Below are 24,866 nucleotides of genomic sequence, written 5' to 3'. Positions count from 1 at the left end.
GTAAAAAACTCAAACTCAAACTTGTCTTTTTCTTCCGTAACCAGCTGTGTTTTTCTTTTGAAGTAAAAAAGCGACTTGTTGCTGCATCTTTTTTATCTGTGCTGGATTATGGTGATATTCTGTATATGAATGCCTCATATTCATTTCTCAAAAAGGTTGACACCATGTATCATGCTTCCCTGAGGTTCATTACCAACTGTCCATCCATGATGCATCATTGTGACTTGTGGTCAAGAGTACATTGGCCTTCTCTAGCCACTAGGAGGCAGGGACATTGGTAGAAGAACGAAAGTTTAATCTTTGAGAATGACTGCTTTCATTTCAAAGCAGCTCATTGAGCTGTTGTGTTCTTTATATTTTGGAAAGTTTTATTGTTATTTGATTTGTACGGAGCCTGTGTCTCAGTTTATCTCAGTTTATGAGATAAAAACTCGTAAATTTATGAGATAAAAACTCGTAGATTTATGAGAAAAAAATCGTAATTTTAGTAGATTACAGTGGAAGTGAACATGCAGAGAAGCAGGTGAACGCCGTGCAGCCGCAGATCAGACCGACTAAACTTAGTTGAACAGGTGAGCTGAATGTTAATTGATAACGTTCCAAATGTCTGGAAGCTCATTTGTTTGATTTACGATTCATTAAAGTTTTATTTATTGATGGTTGGTTTGCAGGATCTCTGCAGCTCGATGAAGTCATCGGGGGGGTATTCCAGGAAGCATGTTAAAACTAGCCTGACTTTAAGCCTGAACTCTGGCTGAAATCCGCCTGAACTTGCTTACTCGGTGTACGTCGGTTCCAAAAGACCGGATATGAGTTAGCGTAATTACGCTCAACTTGGTAACCCTTGGTTAATGCACGTGCGCGGCATGCACAAGACATTCTCAATGTATCGCCAATTTACGGAGTCACCATGGAAACGCGTGGAGAAAAAAAGAGCGAGCCACACTTCAGTGAGGCGGGGTCTGAGCTTTTAATGACGGCGTATGAAGATTATACGTCCATCAAAAAAGTAATACGGCTGCATCATCAAAAGAAAGAGTTTCTGCTTGGAGAAACAGAACGGACAAAGTAAATGCACGAGTTTCTGATCTTATTTCCATTTTCCTTGTGACGCATATATAACTTATCCAATTTTCCAACTTAAATGAATTACTTCTATTGGTAACAAGTAATTCAGTTAAATTTATTAGATCTCATTTCACATCTATAAAACTCAGTAATTGTTTGTACAACTCATATTTACATATTTATCTAACTAAATGTCATATTACTCCAATTCAATTAATCTTTTTTCCATCTTAATAATTATGATTCTTGAACTCTCATATGTCTACGTTTGAGCCGGCAAATATGCTCATTTTTATAACAATTAAAAAGACGGGGAAAAAATTGCACGGAGTGCATAAATTCATTAAAGAATTCTCTGTCATTATAATTACAGCTATAAAGGTAGGAGTGCTATATAAACTCATCCTCCTCTCCTTCACTCTCACTTATGGTGCAGAGACATAAGCATAGTAGCTCTGTGTTTGGATGAACATAGAGCTGATATCCTGGAGATGGTAAACAACACTTCAACCATCCTCAGCAGCTTCTACAGCTGCATGGTTGAGTCCATCCTGACCAGCTGCATCACAGTGTGGTACGGCAGCTCTACCGCCATGGACCGCCAATGCCTGCAGAGAGCGGTGAAGATTGCGTCAAGATCACCAGGACTCCTCTGGCCTCGTTGCAGAGCATCTACAAGTGTGGGATCCGTAGGAGAGCTGCCTCCATCATGTATTGTCCCTCTTTCCCTCTCCCCTCCTGGGGAGTGGGAGTGCTTCCAGACTCCAGTTGGCTCATCCGTGCTCCTGTTCCTGACCGTTTACCTCGCCTTTGCTCCTGCTCCTACACCTGGCTGTGGATCCTGCCTCTGGCTCATCTCTGGCTCGTCTCTGCTCTGTACCTGACCGAGTACCTCGTCTCTGCTCCTGCTCCTACACCTGGCTGTGGTTCCTGTCTCCGGCTCGACTCGCGCCTTTGACTGTCCCCACAACCACGGCTGGATGAAGCTCGTCTGCTGGACTTTTATATATGTAGTTGTAGATTTAGATAAGTTAATTCTTCTCTAAGAGTTCTGGTAAATCGCCTGTCCATCCTGGGGGAGGATCCCTCCTTCATGTGGGCACCCCTGAGGTTTCTTCGTTTTTTTTTTTTTGGGAGTTTATCCTTACCGCGAAGGAGGGTCTAAGGGCAGGGATGCCAATATAGCTTAGTCTGTTTGTTAGTTCATTTTAGTATTTTCCTATTGAACTCTTTGTATTCGTGATCCTTTTGAGTTCATGTTTTATTTCTAAGCCTATCGAGACGACTGTTGTTGTGATTTTGGGCTATACAAATAAAATTGAATTGAATTGAATTGAAAATTGAATCCATCATCAAGGACCCCACCCACCCCCAACGAGGCAGGAGTGTGAAATGCAGGACCACCAGACTCAGAAACTCTTTCTCTGCCATCAGACTCCTTAGCAGCTGAAAGGAGTCTGGAACAACAAACTGCACCTCTGCACATCTTCATCGTTTATAATTTTTCTTCTTGCACATTTACCTCATGTAAGTCTACTAGCACAATCAAACTCAGCTGTGTTTGTATCTGTTTTGTACATAGGTTTAGCCATTTACTGATGCATAGTTATATTTCATTTATGTTAAATGCAAATTTACGTTATCCTGTATATATCCTACTCCTTTCTTTATTTTACTTTATTTAACCTTGGCATTCTGAGCAGACAGCAATATAAGAACTTTATTGTACATGGAAACCTGTTTCTTTACTGAGGATATGATAATAAACCCTTTGAATCTTGAATCTTGAAAAAAATCAGATGTTTGTAAATGTCAATTAAACTTTATGAGATCTATATTAAATTCTGACATGTTTATGTTATGTTAAGATTCATTGACATATCTTCTAAATTATCCTTAAAAGTTTCTATTTTTGATCCTGGTTTCCTATACACAAATCCAACCATAACATTGTTGTTTTTTGGTAACTATTTATTCTACTACATATTTTATTCAACTATTTATTCTTCTACTACAGCAACACTTTCCTTTAAATCATCAATAGCAGTTGTCATGCGTTTTACCGGTTTCCATTTTAAGCCGTGGTCAATATAAAGAGCAACTCTGCAATCCTATTTGTTCTGCTATTGAAAAACAAATCATAACTTTTTAACTTTAAATTCATTTTCCTTTCCTTTATTCATCCGTGTCTGTGACAGTGAAATTACTTTAAATGTGTCCAAAATATTTAATTTTGTTGAAGTCTCCTGGCAGACTTCTACCATAAAATAAACAACAAAAATGTTCCCTCAAGATTAAGACCCTTTGATCAGAATCATTGGTCCTAATCACAGGTGTAAAAAATAAAATAATCAGGCATGCAGACACTTTAGTGAAGCCAAAAGTTTCTCTCTCTGAACCAGAGAGAGTGACATTAATCACCTATACTTTTTTAAATCCCATTTCATATCAATGACAATGTGCATGTTTGATTAGTTGACTTCATTTTTTTCATGATTTGTGTAATAATTGTGGGATTTAGTCTGGTTTTCTTGTGGCAAACTACCTCTCCAGTTCTGGAGACGACCCGTTCACACAGAACCAAAGTGGCTACAGTAGAATAACCCCACATCTATTTAGAATAGAATAGAATAGAATATTTATCATCTCAAAAACATTGCCAGAGTCCGCCCGTTCCTCTCTCTTGCCAGCACAGAGGTGCTAATGCATGCTTTTATTTTTAGTCGTTTAGATTACTGTAATGCCCTGCTCTCTGGTTTACCGAAAAAGTCGATCTCAAATCTGCAACTATTACAGAACTCTGCTGCACGAGTTCTGACGAGGACCAGAGGGCAGGAACACATTACACCTATTTTAAAGTCGCTGCATTGGCTCCCTGTGCGTTTCAGGATTGATTTTAAAGTTCTTTTAATGGTTTACAAATGTTTTAATGGTCTTGGGCCTTCTTATTTAAATGATGTTATTTTAAAATACGAACCCTCGCGGACCCTGAGGTCCTCTGGCACTGGCCTCTTAGTTGTCCCTAAGGTGAGGACCAGGACACATGGTGAGGCTTCGTTCTGCCATTACGGCCCTCGCCTGTGGAACGGCCTGCCTGAGGGCCTCAGGGCCGCAGAGACTGTAGAGATTTTTAAGAAGAGGCTCAAGACCCACCTTTTTAGTCTGGCTTTTACATGACTTTGATCATTTCCTATGTCTTTTTTATTTTTTATCTATCTATTTATTAATTTATTTATTTATTTACGTATTTATTCATTTATTTATTTGTAAGGACTATTATTATCTCTGTTTTTTAATATACTATTCTTTTTATTGTTATTTTACCAATGATACGTAGGTTATGTTTTAATCAGTTTTACGTATTTTATTTTTTAAATACTAAAATATTTAAATCTTGTTTTATTTTTTATCTTTTTTCTATTTTTAGTGTAGTTATTTTATGATAATTTTTATTCTGATGTTTTTGACTCCGGTGTTTCCTCTTGGGGATCCATTTTTCTGGGGCACCACCGGCTTGACCTGTAGGGGGTGCTATTGCTGCGGTGCCCATTCTGGTTGGGCGGGCTGGGGTCTAATAGCCATGGAGTGGGCCCTGGGCTGCTCTGTGCTTGCCGGGCGCTGTGGTAGTGACCCCTGTGGTCGGGCTGGGCCTTGGAATAAATGGATCCCCATCATATCGTTTCCTCACAGCAGTACCAAGCCAGACCTTCTTTTAGCTGCAGTTCTTTGTTTCTGTTCAGGGTTCTACTGGGGGAACTGGGTGGGTGGGGTGTGGGTGTGGGTGGTGTGGGGGGTGGTGAGGGAGGGGTCCCATCTTTGTGTGATTGTCCTTTGTTTGCTGTTTTTAACAATATTCTGTTTTTTTTGACTGTTTTATCTGCTTTTATGTTAAGCGCTTTGTGTTTTTAACTGAAATGAAAGGCGCTATATAAATAAATAAAGTTTGAGTTTGAGCTTTAGAACTTTGTCCCACATTTCATATTCATAAATTTGGGTGGCTTGAAGTTCCAACAATTCCTCTGAAACATTCAAACTTACATCAACAGATTCTTTCTCGTTTGGGTTCTGATCTACAGAAATGGGAATCCAGAGCAGTGTTTGATGCTACCCGTCTGTGCTTTGCATGTAGTTCAGGAGTTCCTGCAGCTCCTCCTTTGACTCTCAGTCCTGCTGATGGGTCACAATCTTCTTTAATCTTTGCTTTTCTTCTGCTAAACATTTGAACCCAAAGACAAGAACTTTGTTCCAGGATTGTCTGGTTTCTGTTCCATCAGCTACTTTCTATTGAAATAATTTATTTTCTGTTGTAACCACAACAATTCCTTCAACAATTCCTTCAAAAGAACAAAGTCAAAGAGATTTCATTTAAATTGTTGAAAATATATATTATTAAAAGAAAAAAAACGCGAACAGTCCAGGGTATTCCCTGCCTTCGCCAACAAGTGGCCGGGATAGGCTCCAGCAGCCCTGTGACCCGAAAGGGATAAAACGGTAGAAAATTAATGAAAGAAAGAAAATAAGTAATATATTTTTAAAAAAAATAGCCTTTAATGATTACCAGATATTTTGATAAAATTGTATTTAAAAAATAAATAAATAAATAAAAGTAAAAATCCAATCACTTATAAATTCAATTAAATTCCATCTTATTTGCATCTTCCAAATTCAAAACAACAGTCGTCTCGATGGGCTTCGTTTAGGTAATTGAAGAAGTAAAACATAAAATCAAAAAGATCATGAATACATAGAATTCAATAGGAAAATACAAAATTGAACTAACAAACTGACTAAGACAAACTGGACATCTCTGCCCTTAGACCCCCCCTCCCCCCTTTGCGGTAAGTGAAAACTCCTAAAAAACACATTACGGAAAAAACGAAGAAACCTCAGGAGTGCCCACATTAAGGTGGGATCCTCCCCCAGGACGGACAGGCGATTTACCAGAACTCATAGAGAAGAATTAACTTATCTAAATCTACAACTACATGAAGGCATAAGATATTTATTTTTTCCTAAGTCACGAGAATTCATAGAAACAAAAATCTAAATAAACTCTTTAAATGTGTAGAAGTGATTGTAAACAAGATAAAAAGTTAGAATTTTTCTTCACATTAGTTAGTGTACATATTTTATTGTGTGACAGTTTTATTAATGTTCATTTTATTTAGAAATATATTTTTATAAACAGTTTTTGAAGTGGTAAAAATAAATTATTCATTTACAACTGCATGAACTGCTGCTTAAATAAAGATTGAAAACTTTGAAACATGATCAACAGGAAAAAAGAACAGGACTGCACCTTTGGTGAGAATGAGGAAATGACATCTGAGCAAACCAAAAGTAAAATCACTTTGCTGAACTGAATTCAGATGCCATTAAAGGTCTTTAAATCTCTGTATATTTTCATCCTGAACTTCAAGACAGAAGCTGGTGAGTCTGAAAGACTTTGGTCAGAAATGGCTGAGAGAGCTGCTCTTCTTGAATCCTACCTGAAGTGTCACGTTTGTTCAGAGACTTTCAATGATCCTGTAACTCTGAGCTGCAACCACAACTTCTGTTGGAGCTGCCTGCAGAAGTTCTGGGAACAAAGTCAGAACAAAAACTGTCCCATCTGTAAAAGCAGCAAATCCTGCCCACAATGAAATTGAGTTCATCCAATGAGTTGTTTTTTTGAGTCCGTGAGGCCAGACTAAATGTATTTATTCCCTAATACATGCACATGGAAACTTATAAAAAGGCATAAGAAGACAGCAATCACTGTATAAATTCTCTAATTCAGTTAAATATTTGTTTTTATTTAGCGCAAATTCGAACTACAGACGTCTCAATGGGCTTCATACCGGTAATTGTAAGGTAAACATACAATGAAAAAGGGATCCTGAATACAAAGAATGCATTAGGATTATACTAAACTTTAACAAAACAGAATAACTAAACTGATATTCCTGCCCTTAGACCCCCGCTTCATGGTAAGGAAAAACTCCTTAAAGTAGTAGCGGTGCTTGGAGGAAAAAAATTTGCGCCACTATCAGTTCACTATTATCTGTTATATCACAGAGTTTGAACCAGCCTGAAACCTGTGAATGGTCGTCCCTACAGCTGCTCCCCTCTCTGTGAAGGAAAAGGAGAGGTGTAGTGGGCTCAGGCATCAAGGTGAAACACGCACTGATGGTCAAAACTTAGGAAACGCTGCCCATCACATACCACACACTGCAGCGTGTCTGCATGTGAGCAGTCTTTCTCACATCTAAACCAGTGTTTTTCAACCTTTTTTGAGCCAAGGAACACTTTATCCTTGACAAAAATCTCGCTGCACACCAAAAATAAAAAAAGTGAAACTTTATAGTCTGTATTGATCTACAGTCCCTCTGCAATCTCACGTACATTTTTGCGACAATTGTGGCAGAAAAAGCTGGAAGTCGCAGCAGTTTTTTCTAAAAGATGTCATGAAAGTTAAATTAGTTTTCAGTAATAATTTTCAACTAAATTATTTGAAATGTTTCCCTGGTAGTTGTTTTTCCATCCAGTTTATTAATATGCAATTTAATGTAACCTCAAAAAAACAGATAATTCTTTCTAAATAGTGATTTATTTTATTATATATTTATTTCAATGTTAGAGCAAAGGCAACTGTAAGTTTTTGAACAGTTATATGATCACAATATGTTTATCATATTTACACAAAAAAACTGACATTATATTTATGTTTTCTATAGCTACACAAAGAGTCAACATGTTGTATTTTTATTAGTTTTTCTTTTGTTTTAATCAAAGATGAAGTCTTTGAAATCTTTAACAAAAATGTTTTATTTCTTTTTAGATGATTAAATTCTTTCAATTTAGTTTAATTGTGTCTGTTGGCCGCTTCACTTTAATCCTTTTTCTTAAATGTTGTCATTACTTCTACTATTACTTCTGCTTAAGAAGTCTGAAAGCGAATTTTTCCTTCAATCCAGACGTTATTAGAAAAGTGTTTCAGCTAGAAAGATGACTTGGACCAAACTCTGGGATGTTTGGCTGTTAATAAACACAAACCTGGAAGGAGAACTAAACTGTTGACCTTTTGATTTCATCAAGAAGATTGAAAAACTTTTTGATGTGTTCGTTGTGGATTCAAGACGTTTAACAATGAAGACTCATTGTGGGCTGAGACGCTGTCACTTTAACCCAATGCATTATGGGAGATGTAGTTTGTAAACTGCAAAAGGGCAGAAAGACTCGCGTCTTTTAGCTTAATTATTTTGCCCACTTGTTCCACGGTCTGACACCGGATTCTGTGGAAAGCTACACAGCTAAAGACGGGCTTTAGCTGGTATTTTTGTTGGAACTGAGAGACTTTATGAGCAGAATCAGAACAAGGAAGTGAAGACTTTAACCACTTATGATTTGTCAGACTGATGACGTATGATTAAGCCTCCAATAATGATTGGTGGAGACAATTAAAGGGGCGGGACTTTTCCAAAAACAGCTGATGCTACAGATAAATCGCAGTACTTTCATTCTTATCAAAGTGTCTTTAATTAAATGAAATAAACAGAAAGAAAAAAGTATTTTATGGTCTTTCATATTTCTAACTACTCAGTGTTTCATCAGGGCCTGTTTGGATGAACAAAGAGCTGATATTCTGGAGATGGAAAATGTTTTTAGATCAGTGAAAATGGGTCATTTCCCACGGCACACTAGTGTACTGCGGCACACTGGCTGAAAAACACCGGTCTCCGGTTTCATCATTCCTTATTCTTTTATATATTTGGTGGATTTCTGCTGACTTTTTTGTGCAATTTAAAGTTAAACATAGCAAATATAGTTAAGTGATTGCTTATATCATTAAAAACAAGCAATCACAATCTTTGACTTTCCAATATATTGGTAATAAAACAGTCTATTAAAGTTACACTACTTGTTGTTATTCTGCTAGGCTTTGTAATCAGAGGATACAGCCCTTTACTATGTAATGCATCAAAATCATTCTGAAGTGCTTTGATAGAGTGGTGCTGACCCACATTCAGAGCAGTATCCAAGACACACTCGACCCCCTGCAGTATGCATACCAGCCCAACAGATGCCATTGCTGCAGCACTGCACACCTCCCTCTCACACCTGGAGAACAAAGACTCCATCATTAGGATCCTCTTTATTGACTACAGTTCTGCATTCAACACAGTTGTTCCCCACAAGCTCACCCACAAGCTGTTCTCCCTTGGAATGCACCCCATCATCTGTGACTGGCTCCTGGACTTTCTGACTGGCAGGCCTCAGTCTGTCAGAATAGGGGACAAAATCTTCCACCAGCATCACCTCTAACATTGGCACACCACAGGGCTGTGTTCTCAGCCCCATCCTCTACACCCTGTTCACCCACGACTGTATGGCCTCTCATAAGGACAACATCATCCTGAAGTCTGCTGATGACACCGCTGTGATAGGACGCATCACTGGCGAGGATGAAGCAGCCTACAGGAGGGACGTGGCCAGTCTGGTGTCATGGTGTGAGGACAACAACCTCACCCTCAACACAGAAAAGACAAAGGAGATGATGGACATGAGGAAGGAGAGGAGGAACCCTCATAAGCCGCTGCTTATCCGGAGTCTGGAAGTGGAGATGGTGAACAGCTTCAAATATCTGAGGGTCCACCTCAGCCAGGACCTCACCTGGACACTCAACACCTCACAGCTGGTGGAGAAAGCTCATCAGCAGCTGTACTTCCTGAGGAGGCTGAGGAGGTTCGGCCTGTCCCCAAAGATCCTCAGCAGCTTCTACAGCTGCATGGTTGAGTCCATCCTGACCAGCTGCATCCGTGTGGTACGGCAGCTCTACCGCCATGGACCGCCAACGCCTGCAGAGACTAGTGAAGACTGCGTCCAAGATCATCAGGACTCCTTTGCCCTAGAGCCTAGTGCCCTAGACTCCTGCTGCTTCATGATCATCATTTTCTCCGTGGAAAAGACGGGGTTTCTTAATTGAATTAAAATCTTAGACCCCAGATATGAGCTGTATTGGTAATCCTATAGAAAATGGTGCTACTGTCAAGGTGAATGTGCGTCTCCTTTTAGTCTAGACCACAAAGTGTGACTTAAAACACAGCTGGGACTTTAAGTAAGGAAGTAACCTTTTTATTTTGGATAAGTGAAAACAAGTTTAGAATAACGAAATTAGACAAAAACAAGACAAAAATTACATAAAACAAGACACAATTATTTAAACACAAGTCCAAAAAGGGAGTAAGAAGAAAAATCTTAACTTTGATTCCAAGAGTGTTTTCATTTATTTATTATTCATCCCAGAAATGGGGGTTACATTTGTCTTGGGTTTGATTAAATATAAGCAAAATTTGCTTGAACTTGTTTGCCGTTTGTACTTATTGCTTTCCTTAAGTAGGGTGGGGGAAAAAAAACGAGAAAAAATCGGAAATCGAATTAAAAAATATAAAATCTGAAATTTTATTTTAGGCCATATCGCCCAGCCCTATCAGGCATGCAGACGCTTTAGTGATACCAGAAGTTTTTCTAGAGAGAGTGATAATCACCTACTTTTTTAAATCCCATTTCATATCAATGAGAATGCACTTTTTGATTAGTTGACATCAATCTTTATTTAAAAACTAGATATTTGTTCTACAGTTTTGGGATTTAGTCTGCTCTTCTTATGGCAAACTACCTCTCCAGTTCTGGAGACGACACGTTCACATAGAATCAAAGTGGTTACAGTAGAATAACCCCACATCTATTTGGAACTTTATCCCACATTTCATATTCATAAATGTGGGTGACTTGAACTTCCTGCTGTGTCGTAATTACATTATTCCAACAATTCCTCTGAAACGTTTAAACTTCCATCAACAGATTCTTCTCGTTTGGGTTCTGATCTAGAAAAATGAGAATTCACAGCAGTGTTTGATGCTACCCGTCTGTGCTTTGCATGTAGTTCAGGAGTTCCTGTAGCTCCTCCTTTGACTCTCAGTCCTCCTGATGGGTCACAATCTTCTTTAATCTTTGCTTTTCTTCTGCTAAACATTTGAACCCAAAGACAAGAACTTTGTTCCAGGATGATCTGGTTTCTGTTCCATCAGCTACTTTCTATTGGACTCATTTTGTTTCTGCATTTAATAGAAAAAAAGTCTGGTTGTTACCACAACAAGTCAAAGAGATTTCCTGTAACCCTTGTGATATCTTAGATGACCCCACCCTTCCATTGACGTGTTCTCCCTCCCATGAAAAAGGTGGATAAAAAGAAAAAAAGGCGAACAGTCCAAGGTGCTCCCTGCCTTCGCCCACAAGTGGTCGAGATAGGCTCCAGCAGCCCTGTGACCCGAAAGGCATAAAACAGTAGAAAATAAACGAATGAAAGAAAATAAGTAATTTTTTTTTAAATAGCTTTCAATGATTTACAGATGTTTTGATAAAATATTATTTAAAAAATAAATAAATAAATAAAAATAAAAATCCAATCACTTATAAATTCAATTAAATTGTATTTGTATAGCCCGAATTCACAACGACAGTCGTTTTGATGGGCTACGTTTATGTAATTGAAGAAGTAATACATAAAATCAAAAGGATCATGAAAACATCGAATTCAATAGGAAAATACTAAATTGAACTAACAAACTGACTAAGCTAAACTGGTCATCCCTGACCTTAGACCCTCCTTCGCAGTCAGGAAAAACTCCTAAAAAAAGCACGGATTCCGGAAAAAACGAAGAACCCTCAGGAGTGCCCACATGAAGGAGGGATCCTCCCCCAGGACGGACGGACAGGCAATTTACCAGAACTCATAGAAGAATTAACTTATCTAAATCTACAATGACATGAAGGCATAAGATATTTATTTTTTTCTAAGTCACAAGAATTCATAGAAACAAAATCTCAAAAAACTATTTAAAATGTGTAGAAGTGATTGTAAACAAGATAAAAAGTTAGAATTTTTCTTCACATTAGTTAGTGTACATATTTTATTGTGTGACAGTTTTCTTGATGTTCATTTTATTTAGAAATGTGTTGTTTGATATACAATTTTTGAAGAGGTAAAAATAAATTATTCATTTACAACTAGATTTAAAACTTTGAAACATGATCAACAGGAAAAAAACTTGACTCCACCTTTGGTGAGAATGAGGAAATGACATCTGAAGAAACTGAAAGTAAAATGACTTTGCTGAACTGAACTCAGACGCCATTAAAGGTCTTTAAATCTCTGCTGGAAAAACAAAGACTTGTGGAATATTTTCATCCTGAACTTCAAGACAGAAGCTGGTGAGTCTGAAAGACTTTGGTTAGAAATGGCTGAGAGAGCTGCTCTTCTTGAATCCTACTTGAACTGTCACGTTTGTTCAGAGACTTTCAATGATCCTGTAACTCTGAGCTGCAACCACAACTTCTGTTGGAGCTGCCTGCAGAAGTTCTGGGAACAAACTCAGAACAAAAACTGTCCCATCTGTAAAAGAAAACCACTTGAAGATCATCCTGCTGTGAACTTTGGCCTGAAGGAACTTGCTGACTCGTTTGCTGGAAGACAGAAATCTGAATCATCAGAGACAAAAACAGGAGAGCAGAAGTTCATGGAGGTCTGCAGGAAACATCCAGGAGAATCCAAACTGTTCTGTAAAGACGAGCAGAGAGCTTTTTGTCCTTTCTGTGAGTTTTTTGTGCACCAGAGTCACAAAGTGGTTCCTGTAGAAGAAGCAGTCAGAGAGCTGAAGGAGGAGCTGAAATCTGACTTAAAGTCTCTGCAGGACAAGAAGATCAAATACAAAGAAGTGGAGAAAACATACAATCAGATGATTCAACACTCCAAGAAGCAGCTGCTGTCCACAGAGACACAGATCAGAGCAGAGTTCAACAAGCTCCAGCAGTTCCTGAAGGAGGAAGAGGAGTCCAGACTGGCAGCTCTGACGGAGGAAGAGGAGCAGAAGGGGAAGACTGTGATGGGAGAGATGAAGAGGATCCAGGAGCAGATGTCCTCTCTGTCAGAAAGTATCAGTGCTGTTGAAGCAGAGCTGCAGAAAGACAAGGAGGCGTTCCTCAGCAGTTGGAAAGACACTCAGAGCAGAGCCAGAGCCCAGAGCTCGCTGTCAGACCCACAGCTGCTCTCAGGAGCTCTGATAGATGTGGCCAAACATGTGGGCAACCTGTCCTTCAGAGTCTGGGAGAAGATGAAGGAGAAGGTCCACTCCAGCCCGGTCCTCCTGGACCCAAACACTGGAAGCAGATATCTTTATCTGTCTGATGATCTGACCAGTGTGAGATATGGAGAAACTTCTCAGCAGCTTCCTAACAATCCAGAGAGATTCATGAAATATGCTGAAGTTTTTGGCTCTGAGGGCTTCAGATCAGGGAAACACAGCTGGGAGGTGTGTTTCCACACCAATGTTCCTGTCTGGAACATTGGTGTGGCTAAAGAGTCTGTTAACAGGAAGGGAGAGAGGTTTGTTACACCAGAAAATGGATTCTGGTGTTTATTACACCGTAATGGAAAATACACAAACGGTCTTTGTCAGACTGTCACTGTGACCAAGAGTCTCCAGAAGATCAGAGTCCAGCTGGACTATGACAGGGGGGAGGTGTCCTTCTACAACCCTGAAGACATGACTCACATCTACACTCACAAAGACACTTTCACTGACAAACTTTTCCCATATTTTGAAGTTAATAAATCTGGAGACGTAAAAACCCCTAAACTCCAAATCTGTCCAACTGATTGAGATGATTTGACTCTATTGTCATAAAAAAAAAGAAATAACTGAAATATTTTTCTTTCATCAATTTGATCAATACAGATGATTCAATTTTCTCTTAACAGAAACTGTATTTTTTGTGTGCAAAACAATGAACACTAAAATATTATTTTAAAACTCTGATTTCTTTTTTTTACTTGTTTCTGTCTCGTGGTTCCACTTCCAACATTAACGTCCCTTGGATTGCATAAGGGAAGTTGAAATCACAAATGTTGGTTCCATTTCTGTTTTCTTTGTTCTTTTGTGTCTCATATTTTGTATCTGAATTTGATTTTCACTGCAGCATCTCTAAAATGTTCAAAGACAAGTTTCTGGTGTTTCTGTTCAAGTAAATGTGAATCAGCTGTTAAATCTCCTGCATGAGTCAGAAATCAGGAGCATTTCAGTCAAAAACTGTGCAGTTAATGTTTTTCTCAGAATTCAGGAAGAAGAAACGGAGCAGAAGAAGCTTCTTCATGTTGGAAGATGGTTTCAAATAGATTCAAGTTTCTGTGATTATTTTATTTCTGTCAGAATTAAAAAGGGTTCAATGTGAAAATGTGTTTTTATTGTCTTCACCTAAAAGTATAAAAAATCCATAGAATGATTTTCCTTTCAAGCTAATTCTTGTTTTCTTTGGTAGGAAGGATTGTTCCTCAGATTCACAGCATCGTTCATCACATCAAACTTCTGAGCCACATTTTAAACACATTCTAGATTGAAAACACAAATATGGGCTTTCAGTGAAGTTGGTTTGTGATTCATCAATTTAAAAAAAATACACTCAAACTTAAGGACAGTTTACGATAAAAAACAAATTCAATAGATCCTCTATGGACACTAAAAAAATATATTATCATGTTGAAATTTAGTCATAAAAATATACAGAAATGAATCTAATCTGTTAATAGGTTAGCAAACGTATCCTCAGCTGTTCTGTGATGCAGAGCTCTCTGTACAGCTACCATAAAACAGGATGTTTACAGGAAGATGAAGACTGTAATGTGATTTTTTTAAAGGTGAATTCGAAAGGTTGTATTTATAACTTCCAGGTGAAATCTTGTTTTTAAATCAGAAGTTTTTGGAGTCAGATCGATTCATCAAGGAAAGGAAGGGTTCATCAAGGAAACTGTCTAGTTTCAAAAACATATTTCTTTCTTGTTTTGAGATGAACCGTACCTGATACCTGCGTTTACGTACATTTACCTCATGCTTTTATTGTTTATATGGTCTAGACAGTGTCGTGGTCACCTCTTTAGTTCTGAAGCAGCTTCATGGTGGATGTTTCAACATGTAAGCATAATATAAAGCCTTCATATTCTGCTTTTTGGTTCATAGCAACCTGGGACGTGTTGAAGTTCCTCAAATGGCCACTTGAGGCTCCTAAAATTGAATCAAATTCCAACTGAAAATAACATTTTACACCACGATACAAAAGTCTGTCTCTTTTCAGTAGATGGACTCAACAAACCTCACAAAACTCTTGTCATTGTCTTTCTCCTGCAGTGGGTGGGATAGGCTCCAGCATGACTGTAACCCTGTGGAGCAGTGATTTCAGACCACGAGCAGGTTTAATGTCAGACAATATCTTCACTGACCGATCTAAACGAGGCTATGTTTTTTTAAAGCTTGCAGTTTCCCTTAAATTTTGAGGGTAACGTTTATTTTCATTTTCTATAAAATATCTGCTGGCTCTCTTCTCCCAAAGGAAACTTTCCAAATATGTTTTTTTGTTGTTTTATTAACTAAGTATCTCTAGCTAAACACCAGTCGGACTAAACTGAAGAAGCCGCTCAGATTAGGGCCGAAACGTCTTCAAACCAGAAGTTTTTTTCTTTTCTTTTCATTTTATCATGACTTGGATGTCTGAGAATCTACACGGAAGTGTAGGCCGTGTTTTTGTTTTGTTTTTCTCTCTGAGGCCTAGAACCAACCGTCCCACAGACTAGTACCAGTCTGCAACCCAGGGGTTGGATGTCACTGCTGTAGAGACTAAAAAGATACGGAAGATGGGAGGATGTATTCCTGCTTTTTGGTACACTGACAGTCATTCACACTGAGATGAACCACACCAGAGTTCATCTGCAAGTGAACTAGAAGAACAGAAACCTTCACACTCACCAAACAATGGGAACTTATAGGGGTATGGAAACAGATGGAAACTCAACCTACCAGCGTGAATGTACCCTGAGATTGATTTGTCAGTAAATTACACTGCTAAATGAGTTAATTACCATTCATGCATGTGTTTTATGAAAACAACAATAATATATCCAGCCAAAACAAGAAAAAAGTGAGATTAAAAAGTGTTCACATTAAACAAAGGATGGTCTTTCTCCTTCCATAGACTTCTGTGACTGTAGATGTTACATCAACAGCATCTGTGAGGGATTATGTGATTGTATTTCACTCTCTAGTGAGCCGGACATGATCCCTCGCTGCTGCACAGTCTGTGGCAGATGGGAAGTGAAGTCATCAGCATGCGACGCCTTAAACGCCTGAGTTTGGTCAGCGCGTTCAGAGACAGGATGCTGCTATAATTGGACCTCGTGGATACAGATGTTGTGTTCTGTGGGATTTCCAGCTCCAGCGGCTGCCAGGCGTTTTGTTCACAGGAGACTTCTTCCTGCTTTTCATCTCCACACTTCAGATCAACCTTTTGGGAATGGGGACATGGATGGCAGGCCTGCCCGCTAACTGAGGCGTAAAGCAAACAAAACCAAGCAATCACAGGTGATTCTTCGAGCCTTTTGAGATCTGAAAATACAAAACCACAGAAAGAAACACAGAATTATCCCTGAAAGGCTGCAGGAGGGGGAATAGTTTTCTGACAAGTGCAAAAACAGAAAGCAAAGGGTTGAGAGGCAAACACTATTATTATGCAGAGACAGAGCTGTGCGTTGTCTAGGAAACCCTAATTAGAAGTCATTTTGCTCTCAGTCCTATCAAAGCTAATGGAAGTAGAGATATCAGATCACGGCAGAGCACATTTCTGTCCCTATTAGAATATATCTCCGAGTGGTGAACGTCTGTTGTTACCTTTTCACGAGCTGTGCTTGTCAGTAAACACGCAGCACTAAAATCCCTCTTAGAGCTCCAGAGGAGATTCACGGCTGACCCACATCAGCGCAATCAAACCGATGGCGTCCCGGCTCTGTCCTGAACCATAAAGAAAGCACAAACGACAAAATGGAATCCATTATCCCCTCCTCTCCCTTCTGATTGAGGCATCAGCCAGCACTCCCAGCTCTCCTCAATGCCTCGTGAAGATGTCTCACAATCAATGGGCTTTAATCACATCCATTTTCCCTCCTTTTTCTCCTTCCATAAAAAGGAGAGAATGTCTCAACCTCAATCAACGCTATCAACACCGAAAAGGGAGGACAGTGCTGGTGTGGTTGGGCGTTCGTGGAGGAGAAGGGTCATAAGTTCACCAGGATGCAATCGTTTATGCTATTTTCATTAGAGTAAGATAAGGAGGAGCTTCTGCTGGGATCCTCCACAAACCTGAAAAACCTGCAGCACCAGTACCGGTCATCCGCCCTCCAGTACAGGTCCATGTGACTAAGGCTTTAGATGTAGAGGATTTGAATGTGGAGATCCAGGATTCAAGTTCTTGTTCAAATACTCCATATAATAATATAAACAACAGATGGCAACAGATAATAAATAGCAATAATGATAATAACACTAGAATACATTAGATAACACAATCTATTGTCCAGTGTCAATGAAGCATCGTAGAGTCTAATACGATAGAGGACATTTTCTAACATGAAATCAGTGTTTTAACTCAAAAGAAATCAAACAATAAACAGTTTCAGTTTAGCTCTATAAGTTAAGCAAAACACAGAAATGAACAATCAGTTTCCCTTTCCTCCTCTGCCGTGGTGGTTGAGTGCTGCTTATGAGCTTCTGCATGAAGATCAGCTCCATCCTCAGCCAACTCTTTGGACCAGGAAGCTAAAACTCCACAGGAAACTAAATCCAAAAGGATTTAGTAACACAAAAAATAACAAAAAAACAGGAAAAAAATGAATAATTAACTTTGATTTTTTAATTAAGCTTCAAGTTGTGTTGTGTGTCAGAAGACTTACCTCACAGAGGAAGTGCACGGCATTAGAAATAAACCCTTAGTCATAGCAATATTTAAAAAAAAAAAAAAATCATTTAGAAAGTGAGCATCCACAAACGCAAGGAACAGAATTACACAATAACTGCCTGCCACTCGTACGTAGTATTGAAATTGCCATAAAAACACATTTGAGACTCACTTCAAAGTCTTAATTATTTCTGCTCCATAAAAACTTCAACTTAACGTAATTTGACGTATCAAATCTTTGTTTGGGTGTAAACGACCGGCTGTGAAAAACTAAGTGTTTCTTCCTGATTTGTTTTCTTGCTCGTGTCAAACTAAAATGATTCGAGACATCGAACAAGCACACAAAGACAGCCTAAGTGAATAAAAAATTGTGGTTTTCTTTTAATTTAATTCATTTATGGGGGAACAAATAATTTTTCTGCATCACAATTTTTCCTCATGAAAAAGAATGTCAATCATGATGACAAACTGTGTGTAGCAAAGGAGCTGTGATGTTATTAAGACAATAATTCACCGTTTTCATCTTTAATCAGCACCCCTCAGGCAGTGATCCAGCAATTGATTAGTATTTACTCAAGATTTAAAAGGGAGGATGTGTCTGACTGATGCTCACATAAAAAAAGAAGACATGAAGGTGATTTTTGAAGGATTTCTAACCCTGTAATCACACCTTTAGAACAGTATTTTTTTTATTTCAAACAGTAAAGTAATTGAGTTATTTTGGTGATGCTTCACTCGCTCACTAAGTTTCTTTTGATTGGTTAGCTTCTGCTCTTAAGCCTATAACCTGTTTTCTCTTTCACACCATTAAGGATTTATTTCAACTACAAATCTTTATTCTGAAAAAATGTTCAATAGTGTAAAGACAGAGCACTTGTTCACCAAACGTATTTCATGTGGAACTGTCTTAATACCAAAAAAACAGTTAGCAAAACATGCAGAGACAGACGATGCGATTCAGTCAATTTTGGTTCATTTTGAACGATCCGAATCACTGACCTAAAATGGGTCCAAGACATCTTTAGCCTAAACTTAAACAAGTGACACTCAGAAATAAATACCTGGATACTGAACATGGCAGGTGAACTTTTCCAGATTCCTTCTATTTCTTGTAAGATAATCACTTGTAAATGTAATATGTGTACAAACAAAACAAACATTAGTGTAAAACCCATTCCCATTTCAGCCCACTGTTGTTTTTCTGTTTTGGTCTGTCTGAAGTAAAAAAAAAAAAAGAAGAAATCTGTACAGGGCATGCGGGGGTCTCACATGAAGGTCATAGACCCCTCAAGGAGCCCGTGGGGTAAAAATGTTCGTGCACATTTTTTCTACCATCATGCTGTGGGTGGTCATAGTAAAGTAAAGCAAAGCGGTAGTAAAAAGTGAGTTAGGGTGAAGTAGAAAACGGTTGTGCTCAGCCCCACCCTGCATTTGTGAGCCCCCCTCTGATGTGATGTAATATAGTAATAGTTGAAAAAAACTGAAACTGAAAATACAAAATAGCAGCTTTTCCAAATAAACTTTTTCATTTCATAACAGTTTTAGATTTTTAGTTTTTGTAATTCGAGTTTCAAATTTAAATTTTTTTTATTCAATCTTTATTATTTCCGTCAGGTTTACATTGTGTCCTTTTGAGTTTAAACCTGTTTTCAAATTTTCTTTGCTTTTTTTTTTTTCAAATGTGCTATTTGTTGTTTTTATTCCCTTTAAGCTGATTTGACATGAGACTCATTCTAGAAAATCCTCTGTACTGTTTGAACTCAAGCAGATCTACAAAGAGCAGAAAAGCAGGAGAAGGGAGGTGCACTCAAAGACTGCAGATGTTTTCAAATCTAGAAAAGAGCAGCACACCAGAACATCAGTCTAAAGTGATTTATTCTGAATGATTTGCAACAAACACCAACGCCTGCTCCTCCGATTTACTTCATGACATTTAAATATTTTTTTAGTAATTAATTCAGTTTTATATACAGGTTTGTTCAAAATTGTAAACTCAATTGCCAAAAGGATCTGTACAGTTGTAGCTTTCGTTTATAATAATAAATATTTGGAGTCCATCTCAACATCATCTTTTTATTCTAATGGGAAATTGTTCTCTGGACCAGCGAAGCTCTTCTTGGTTGAATCATGGTGCAGAGAAAAAGGTTTGTTTCCTTTTGAAATTTCTGGCTGCAGAATCTGAAGGAGTTGTGCGGATTCTAACCCGTCCGGCGCCGCAGCTGATTACAGCCTTTGTAAACGCTGAACTTTCTGAAGGTTTCTGGCCAAATCACTGTAATTATCCAAAGAAGCGATTGTGTGGCCCAGAGTCCCTTCAGCATTTCGATCTGAATAATTTAACGCTGGAAAAGGTGAAGAACCGGGTAGAAATCAGAGCCAGAAGATAAAAAAAACCTCACTGAGAACGGCGTTCATGCTTTTAAGCTGCCGAGGTTACTCAACCCCAAACTCACAGCAGCTTTTGTTTGGCTCTGACATCACAGACGGGAACCTGTTCTGTTCTGGCTTTTCCTGTTTGACTGAACAACAAGGCAGCATTTTCAAAAAGGAAACGGCCTTCATGCTAAAGATTTACCTTCATTTGAGTCAAATATCTGCCCATTTTTCCACAAACAAACATCAGCTTTGCATTTTTCACCTGAAGAGTCACATTTTTGCATTTGTACCGAAATGTTGAAAATACTCTTCAGATGGAATAAAATGTACTTCAATAAAACCAAATAAAACATTTATAAAAGAAAATATGTTTAAAATTATTATTCTTGAGTAAAGTAATAACTCTACTTTTTTGTCTTTTGAAATAGAATCATTAAAAAAAATGAAAATCGAAAAGATTTTTACAAAATAAGCTTAATGGTTTCAAAATAAAATTCACGATTCAGTTAAAAATGACGGGTTGTTTGGGTCTGACGTCCCTGAGCATCACACTACCACCACCGTGTTTGAATGATGCACCTTTGTCCAAAAGTTTCTTCCTGATTGTTGGATCATAGATTGATGAGGACGATATTTTATTTTGGACACTTTAAAAGAAAAAGAAAGGACTAAATAAAATATTAAAAAATGCAACAAACATCCAAACAGGAGTGGGACGAAGTGAAAGCTTTGTAAGTTCTAACCTACATGCTCTCTAGACCAATTTAATCCCCACACCCAGTGCCTCCATTATGTGTCCTGTTTCCTCTCTAATGAGTAAATGTTCACTTTCAGATAAACATATATAGGTAAATATACACAGAAAAACATGGAAACAGGGCTGCACCATACGAGGAAAACTCACAATTTGCGAAATTAGTGATCAATATTGGGTTGACAATTTAACTTGCCATACATTCAAAAATAGCAAACAACTAAATACGTCCCATTCATTTCACTGCAACAGTTTAATCTAAAGAAGAGTCAAAATTATTTATATTACACTCCAAATGACCCTCGGCTCCCAAGGAGACAAACATCGAACATAAAAGAGCTCGATCCAATTGATCAAATGCATAAATGGATTTATTTGATTCCTTAAATACTTCTAGATGCCATAAGATTGTTTTAGCTCATTTAAGGTGACCATTTATTGCAATTTTCGCCAACTTTTGCAATATGATTATTGCACAGCTTGATACGATAAATGTGCGATTCATTTCGCAGGTCTTCATGGAAACATCTGATCTGAACAGAATAAAGTGAGGCCTGATCTTCTATACGTCTTCTTCTGCTCCTATCAGGACCTCCTGGATGAGTCCTCCTTGTGTTCTTCAACTATTCTTTAGTTGGTTCTTCACAGTTTTCTGCACTTGTAGATGATGATGTGACCCCTTCAGACTAAAACATTTGGTTGAACTGTGAAAGGTCACCCGCTTTCTTAGTCTATATGATTAGGTGAGCAGTCTGTCTTTTAAATGAATCTCCACCTGAAGCGGGTGTCTACACCGTCTCCTCTGAATCAGTATGCTGAGAAAGCAAGGGATTAGTGGGAGCAGTTAAGCATGTCTGGAGCTCTCGGGTGATGAATCCTCGTGAACCCGAGTGTGTAGAAAACACCGAAGGCGAAACAAAAAGCAGCTCTCCAAACCTTTTTGGAAGTCATTACAGCTTCACACCTCCAGTCTGGGATTGTGGGCAAATCTCCGCAGAGCTGTTAGGCTCTTTGCTGGTTATTGCTTGTGTGCATAAGAAGTTTCCTGAGGCATCAATAAAAAAATAAAAAAATCTTTACAATCTTGCAGCAGCCTGAGCTCCGGCAGCTCCTTCATTCTGTGATCTGAGGAATGTTTGCGCTGCTGCTGCTGCGCGTGGCTGCAGGGCAAAGAGCTGCGATCTGCAGGCAAACCGGTGTGATGCATGCAGACTCAGATCTGCCTGCAGTGGTCTGGGGGGGTGGGGGGTTACTGCCTGTTTATCACTCTGCTGCAGCTCTGCTCTGGAAGAGTTGTCTCTTTGCAGGTTTTTGTTCCTCAGATGACTCCCACAGAGTCCTTCAGGCTAAAACCAGTGGTTTTTGGTAATCTGGGCTTTTATTTTGTCATTGTTGATCAGTTCCTTCTGTAAACATCTTAAATATAAAACATCAATAAACTTAAAGCCAAAGCTGTTAATGTTCTAGTCATTTATTTTTTTGGGTTATGCATATTGATAAACCAAATTTAAAATGTATTTTTTATGATAGTAGATGATAGTAGTTTTATGATAGTTTTATTGAAGGTGTTTTTATTATGTTTTGCTGTTTTTAAAAGCTGTAGATTCTTTTTAATTTAATTTCCATGCTGCTTTTCTTTTTTCTCGTTGTTTAGCAAAAATGCTGCTGGTAAAATATGAGTTTCCTCTAAATTAACAAAGAAAACATTTTCTTCATATTAGGAATGATCTTGTTTTAACAGCTGTAAACAGATCCTAATGAGCCTGAGTGATCCTGATGGAGACGCTGCAGTGGTTTCTGGCTCCTGTTTCCAGAATAATCCACAAACATCGTTTTCTCACGCCTTCGTCTTTTATGCCAGCCTGCAGGTTGAGAAGTCGTGCATTTGTGTGGCGCTCAGAATCCACTCTAAAATCTTCCTCTACTTCTTCTGCATTGTTCAAGCCACTGCATGGTTTTCATTTAACTTGGTGGTTTTTGTGGGTAAACTCTGGTTTTTGGTAATCATCAGTTCTTCTTTTGCATGTGTGGATTTTCTCCGGGTTTCCTCCCACAGTCCAAACGCGTGTTTCATAGGTTCATTGGTGTCTCTTTGCGTGTCCCTGCAATATACTGGTCAACTGTTGAGGGTGTACTCCGCCTTCACCCAACAATATCTGAGTTGACTCCAGTAACCCTGTGAAAGTTATTCAGCGGCTTCTGAAAATGAATGGAACACTTATTTAGTTAAATATGACTTTTTTCTTTGATTTCAAATCAGTCTCATCTTCAACTAGTAAGATCTCACATGAACTGTTTTGTCTCATGTTGCTGTGGCTTCAACCGAAGGCCACAAAATGATTTTGTCATCTTCAGAGAGAGGAGCGCTGATGGCAGACAGCTCCTACCCACTCTCTCCCCCTGTGAGCCTTAGGTTTGGTGCAGAATGGAAAGTAATTGCCCTCATTGCCAGGCGGTGTCATTAAGTGAAGATAAAGGGCTGAGGACAGACAGGAGGCAAAGCCAGACTCCGCTACAGGAGTCCTGCTCAGCAGTGGCAGTTTTTGATGCGGGCGGTGTGGGCGGTCACCCAGGGCGGCTCTTCATAGGGGGCGGCATTTGCCGTGCCTGAGGCGTTACACCTAATGTGCTACATACTATATTCAAAGAGGAAGCTTGGAGCTTTTAATTTGAAATTGCTTCAGCAGCCAACACTTAATGCTTTTTGTTTGACATATCAGACTCTTAAGAATGTCTTCCTCCTATTTGCTCTTCACACTTATGGTGCAAAAAAAAAAAAAAAAAAAAGAATACCACAGAGTGAAACAACGTAAAACAGGCACATGAAAAGGAATTAGGCAGAACAAACACCCGTGCTCAACCCAATTTCGAAAAAAACAGGCAATGGAGATTATTTCCCACAATTCTTTGCTCCGACACAGCAGACCCGATGCGCACGTGACCACCGCCCTCTGCTGCAAGACGCTTGCGGCCACACCTCTTTGCGGTAGTCTTTGGAACATAAGTCAAAAAACTCGAGAGGGGAGCGCAACTCACCGGTGGCTGGCTGAATCACACTAACAGGTGATTGGGAGTCTTTTTCTATCTGACAATCAACTCTGGGCCGCAGCTGCGCCTCCCGTCATAGAGACGGAGCCGCGTGTGTCAGAGGGAAGGGGAGGGGGGAGGGAGGGGGGTGAGCGCAGACCATTTTTTATGGATTGAGGTTTTTTGGAGGATTTCTTCTGTTGGTGTTGCACAAATTTAGGGAAATGCCAAATATTTTTGGAGTAATCCCACTGATGAGTTCTAAGATTTAGTCTTTAATGTTTTATAAGACCTAAACATATTAATCACAATAAGTTTTATTTTTTAGATCTAATCCCTCTGATATGTTTCACAAATACACACACACAGGACGTCACACATTAAGAAATTATTGCTAAAAATGAAGCAGGAGTCCAGCTCTAAAAAAAATTTCTCTAAAAAATGATGAAAGAGCAAAAAAAAATGGAATTATTTGATATAATTTCTTATTAATATTTCCAGGCTTTCTTTGCTTTTTGTCCTGCAGCATGTTCATATTTGTATAATTTTGACAGAATATATTTATATGGAGAACAAAATATTACAACTTATTTAAGGTTTAACTTGTGTTCCTGTTTTTATTCATATTTATGTTCAAAAAGTTCAGTTTAAAAGGTTTAAAAGTTTAGCTTTAGTGTGTTCAGTAAATGTTTATCTTCTTCGGCCCAAAACCTTAAGCGTGTTTTTAACTTAGGCCCCTGTGTGACTGAGTTTGACCCCCCTGTAATACGAGTCTAGAAAATTCATGCATTTTTTGTGTAAAATGGCTAAATAAAAGATAGGGAAC

At 38.6% G+C, this 24,866-nt stretch overlaps 1 protein-coding gene and 1 long non-coding RNA gene across 2 annotated transcripts; one reads left to right on the top strand and one right to left on the bottom strand.

Annotated features, from left to right (window-relative positions):
* The first annotated feature begins 12,209 nt into the window (after window positions 1-12,209).
* On the top strand, window positions 12,210-14,340 carry LOC101156581 (zinc-binding protein A33). Its single transcript, XM_020705701.2, has one exon. It carries the CDS (start codon window positions 12,348-12,350, stop codon window positions 13,767-13,769), a length of 1,422 nt encoding a protein of 473 aa, XP_020561360.2. The 5' UTR covers window positions 12,210-12,347; the 3' UTR covers window positions 13,770-14,340.
* A 1,164-nt stretch (window positions 14,341-15,504) lies between these two features.
* LOC110015597 lies at window positions 15,505-20,653 on the bottom strand. Its single transcript, XR_002290812.2, has 2 exons — window positions 16,821-20,653; window positions 15,505-16,538 (listed from the first exon to the last, which is right to left on the bottom strand). It is a non-coding gene; the product is annotated as an uncharacterized LOC110015597 (long non-coding RNA).
* Between the last annotated feature and the right edge of the window lie 4,213 nt (window positions 20,654-24,866).

This window comes from Oryzias latipes, chromosome 9, assembly GCF_002234675.1.
Source record: "Oryzias latipes chromosome 9, ASM223467v1".
NCBI classification, from domain to species: domain Eukaryota; kingdom Metazoa; phylum Chordata; class Actinopteri; order Beloniformes; family Adrianichthyidae; genus Oryzias; species Oryzias latipes.
The sequence above is the reverse complement of the archived record's forward strand: the minus strand, read 5'-3'. Positions and strand labels throughout refer to the sequence as shown.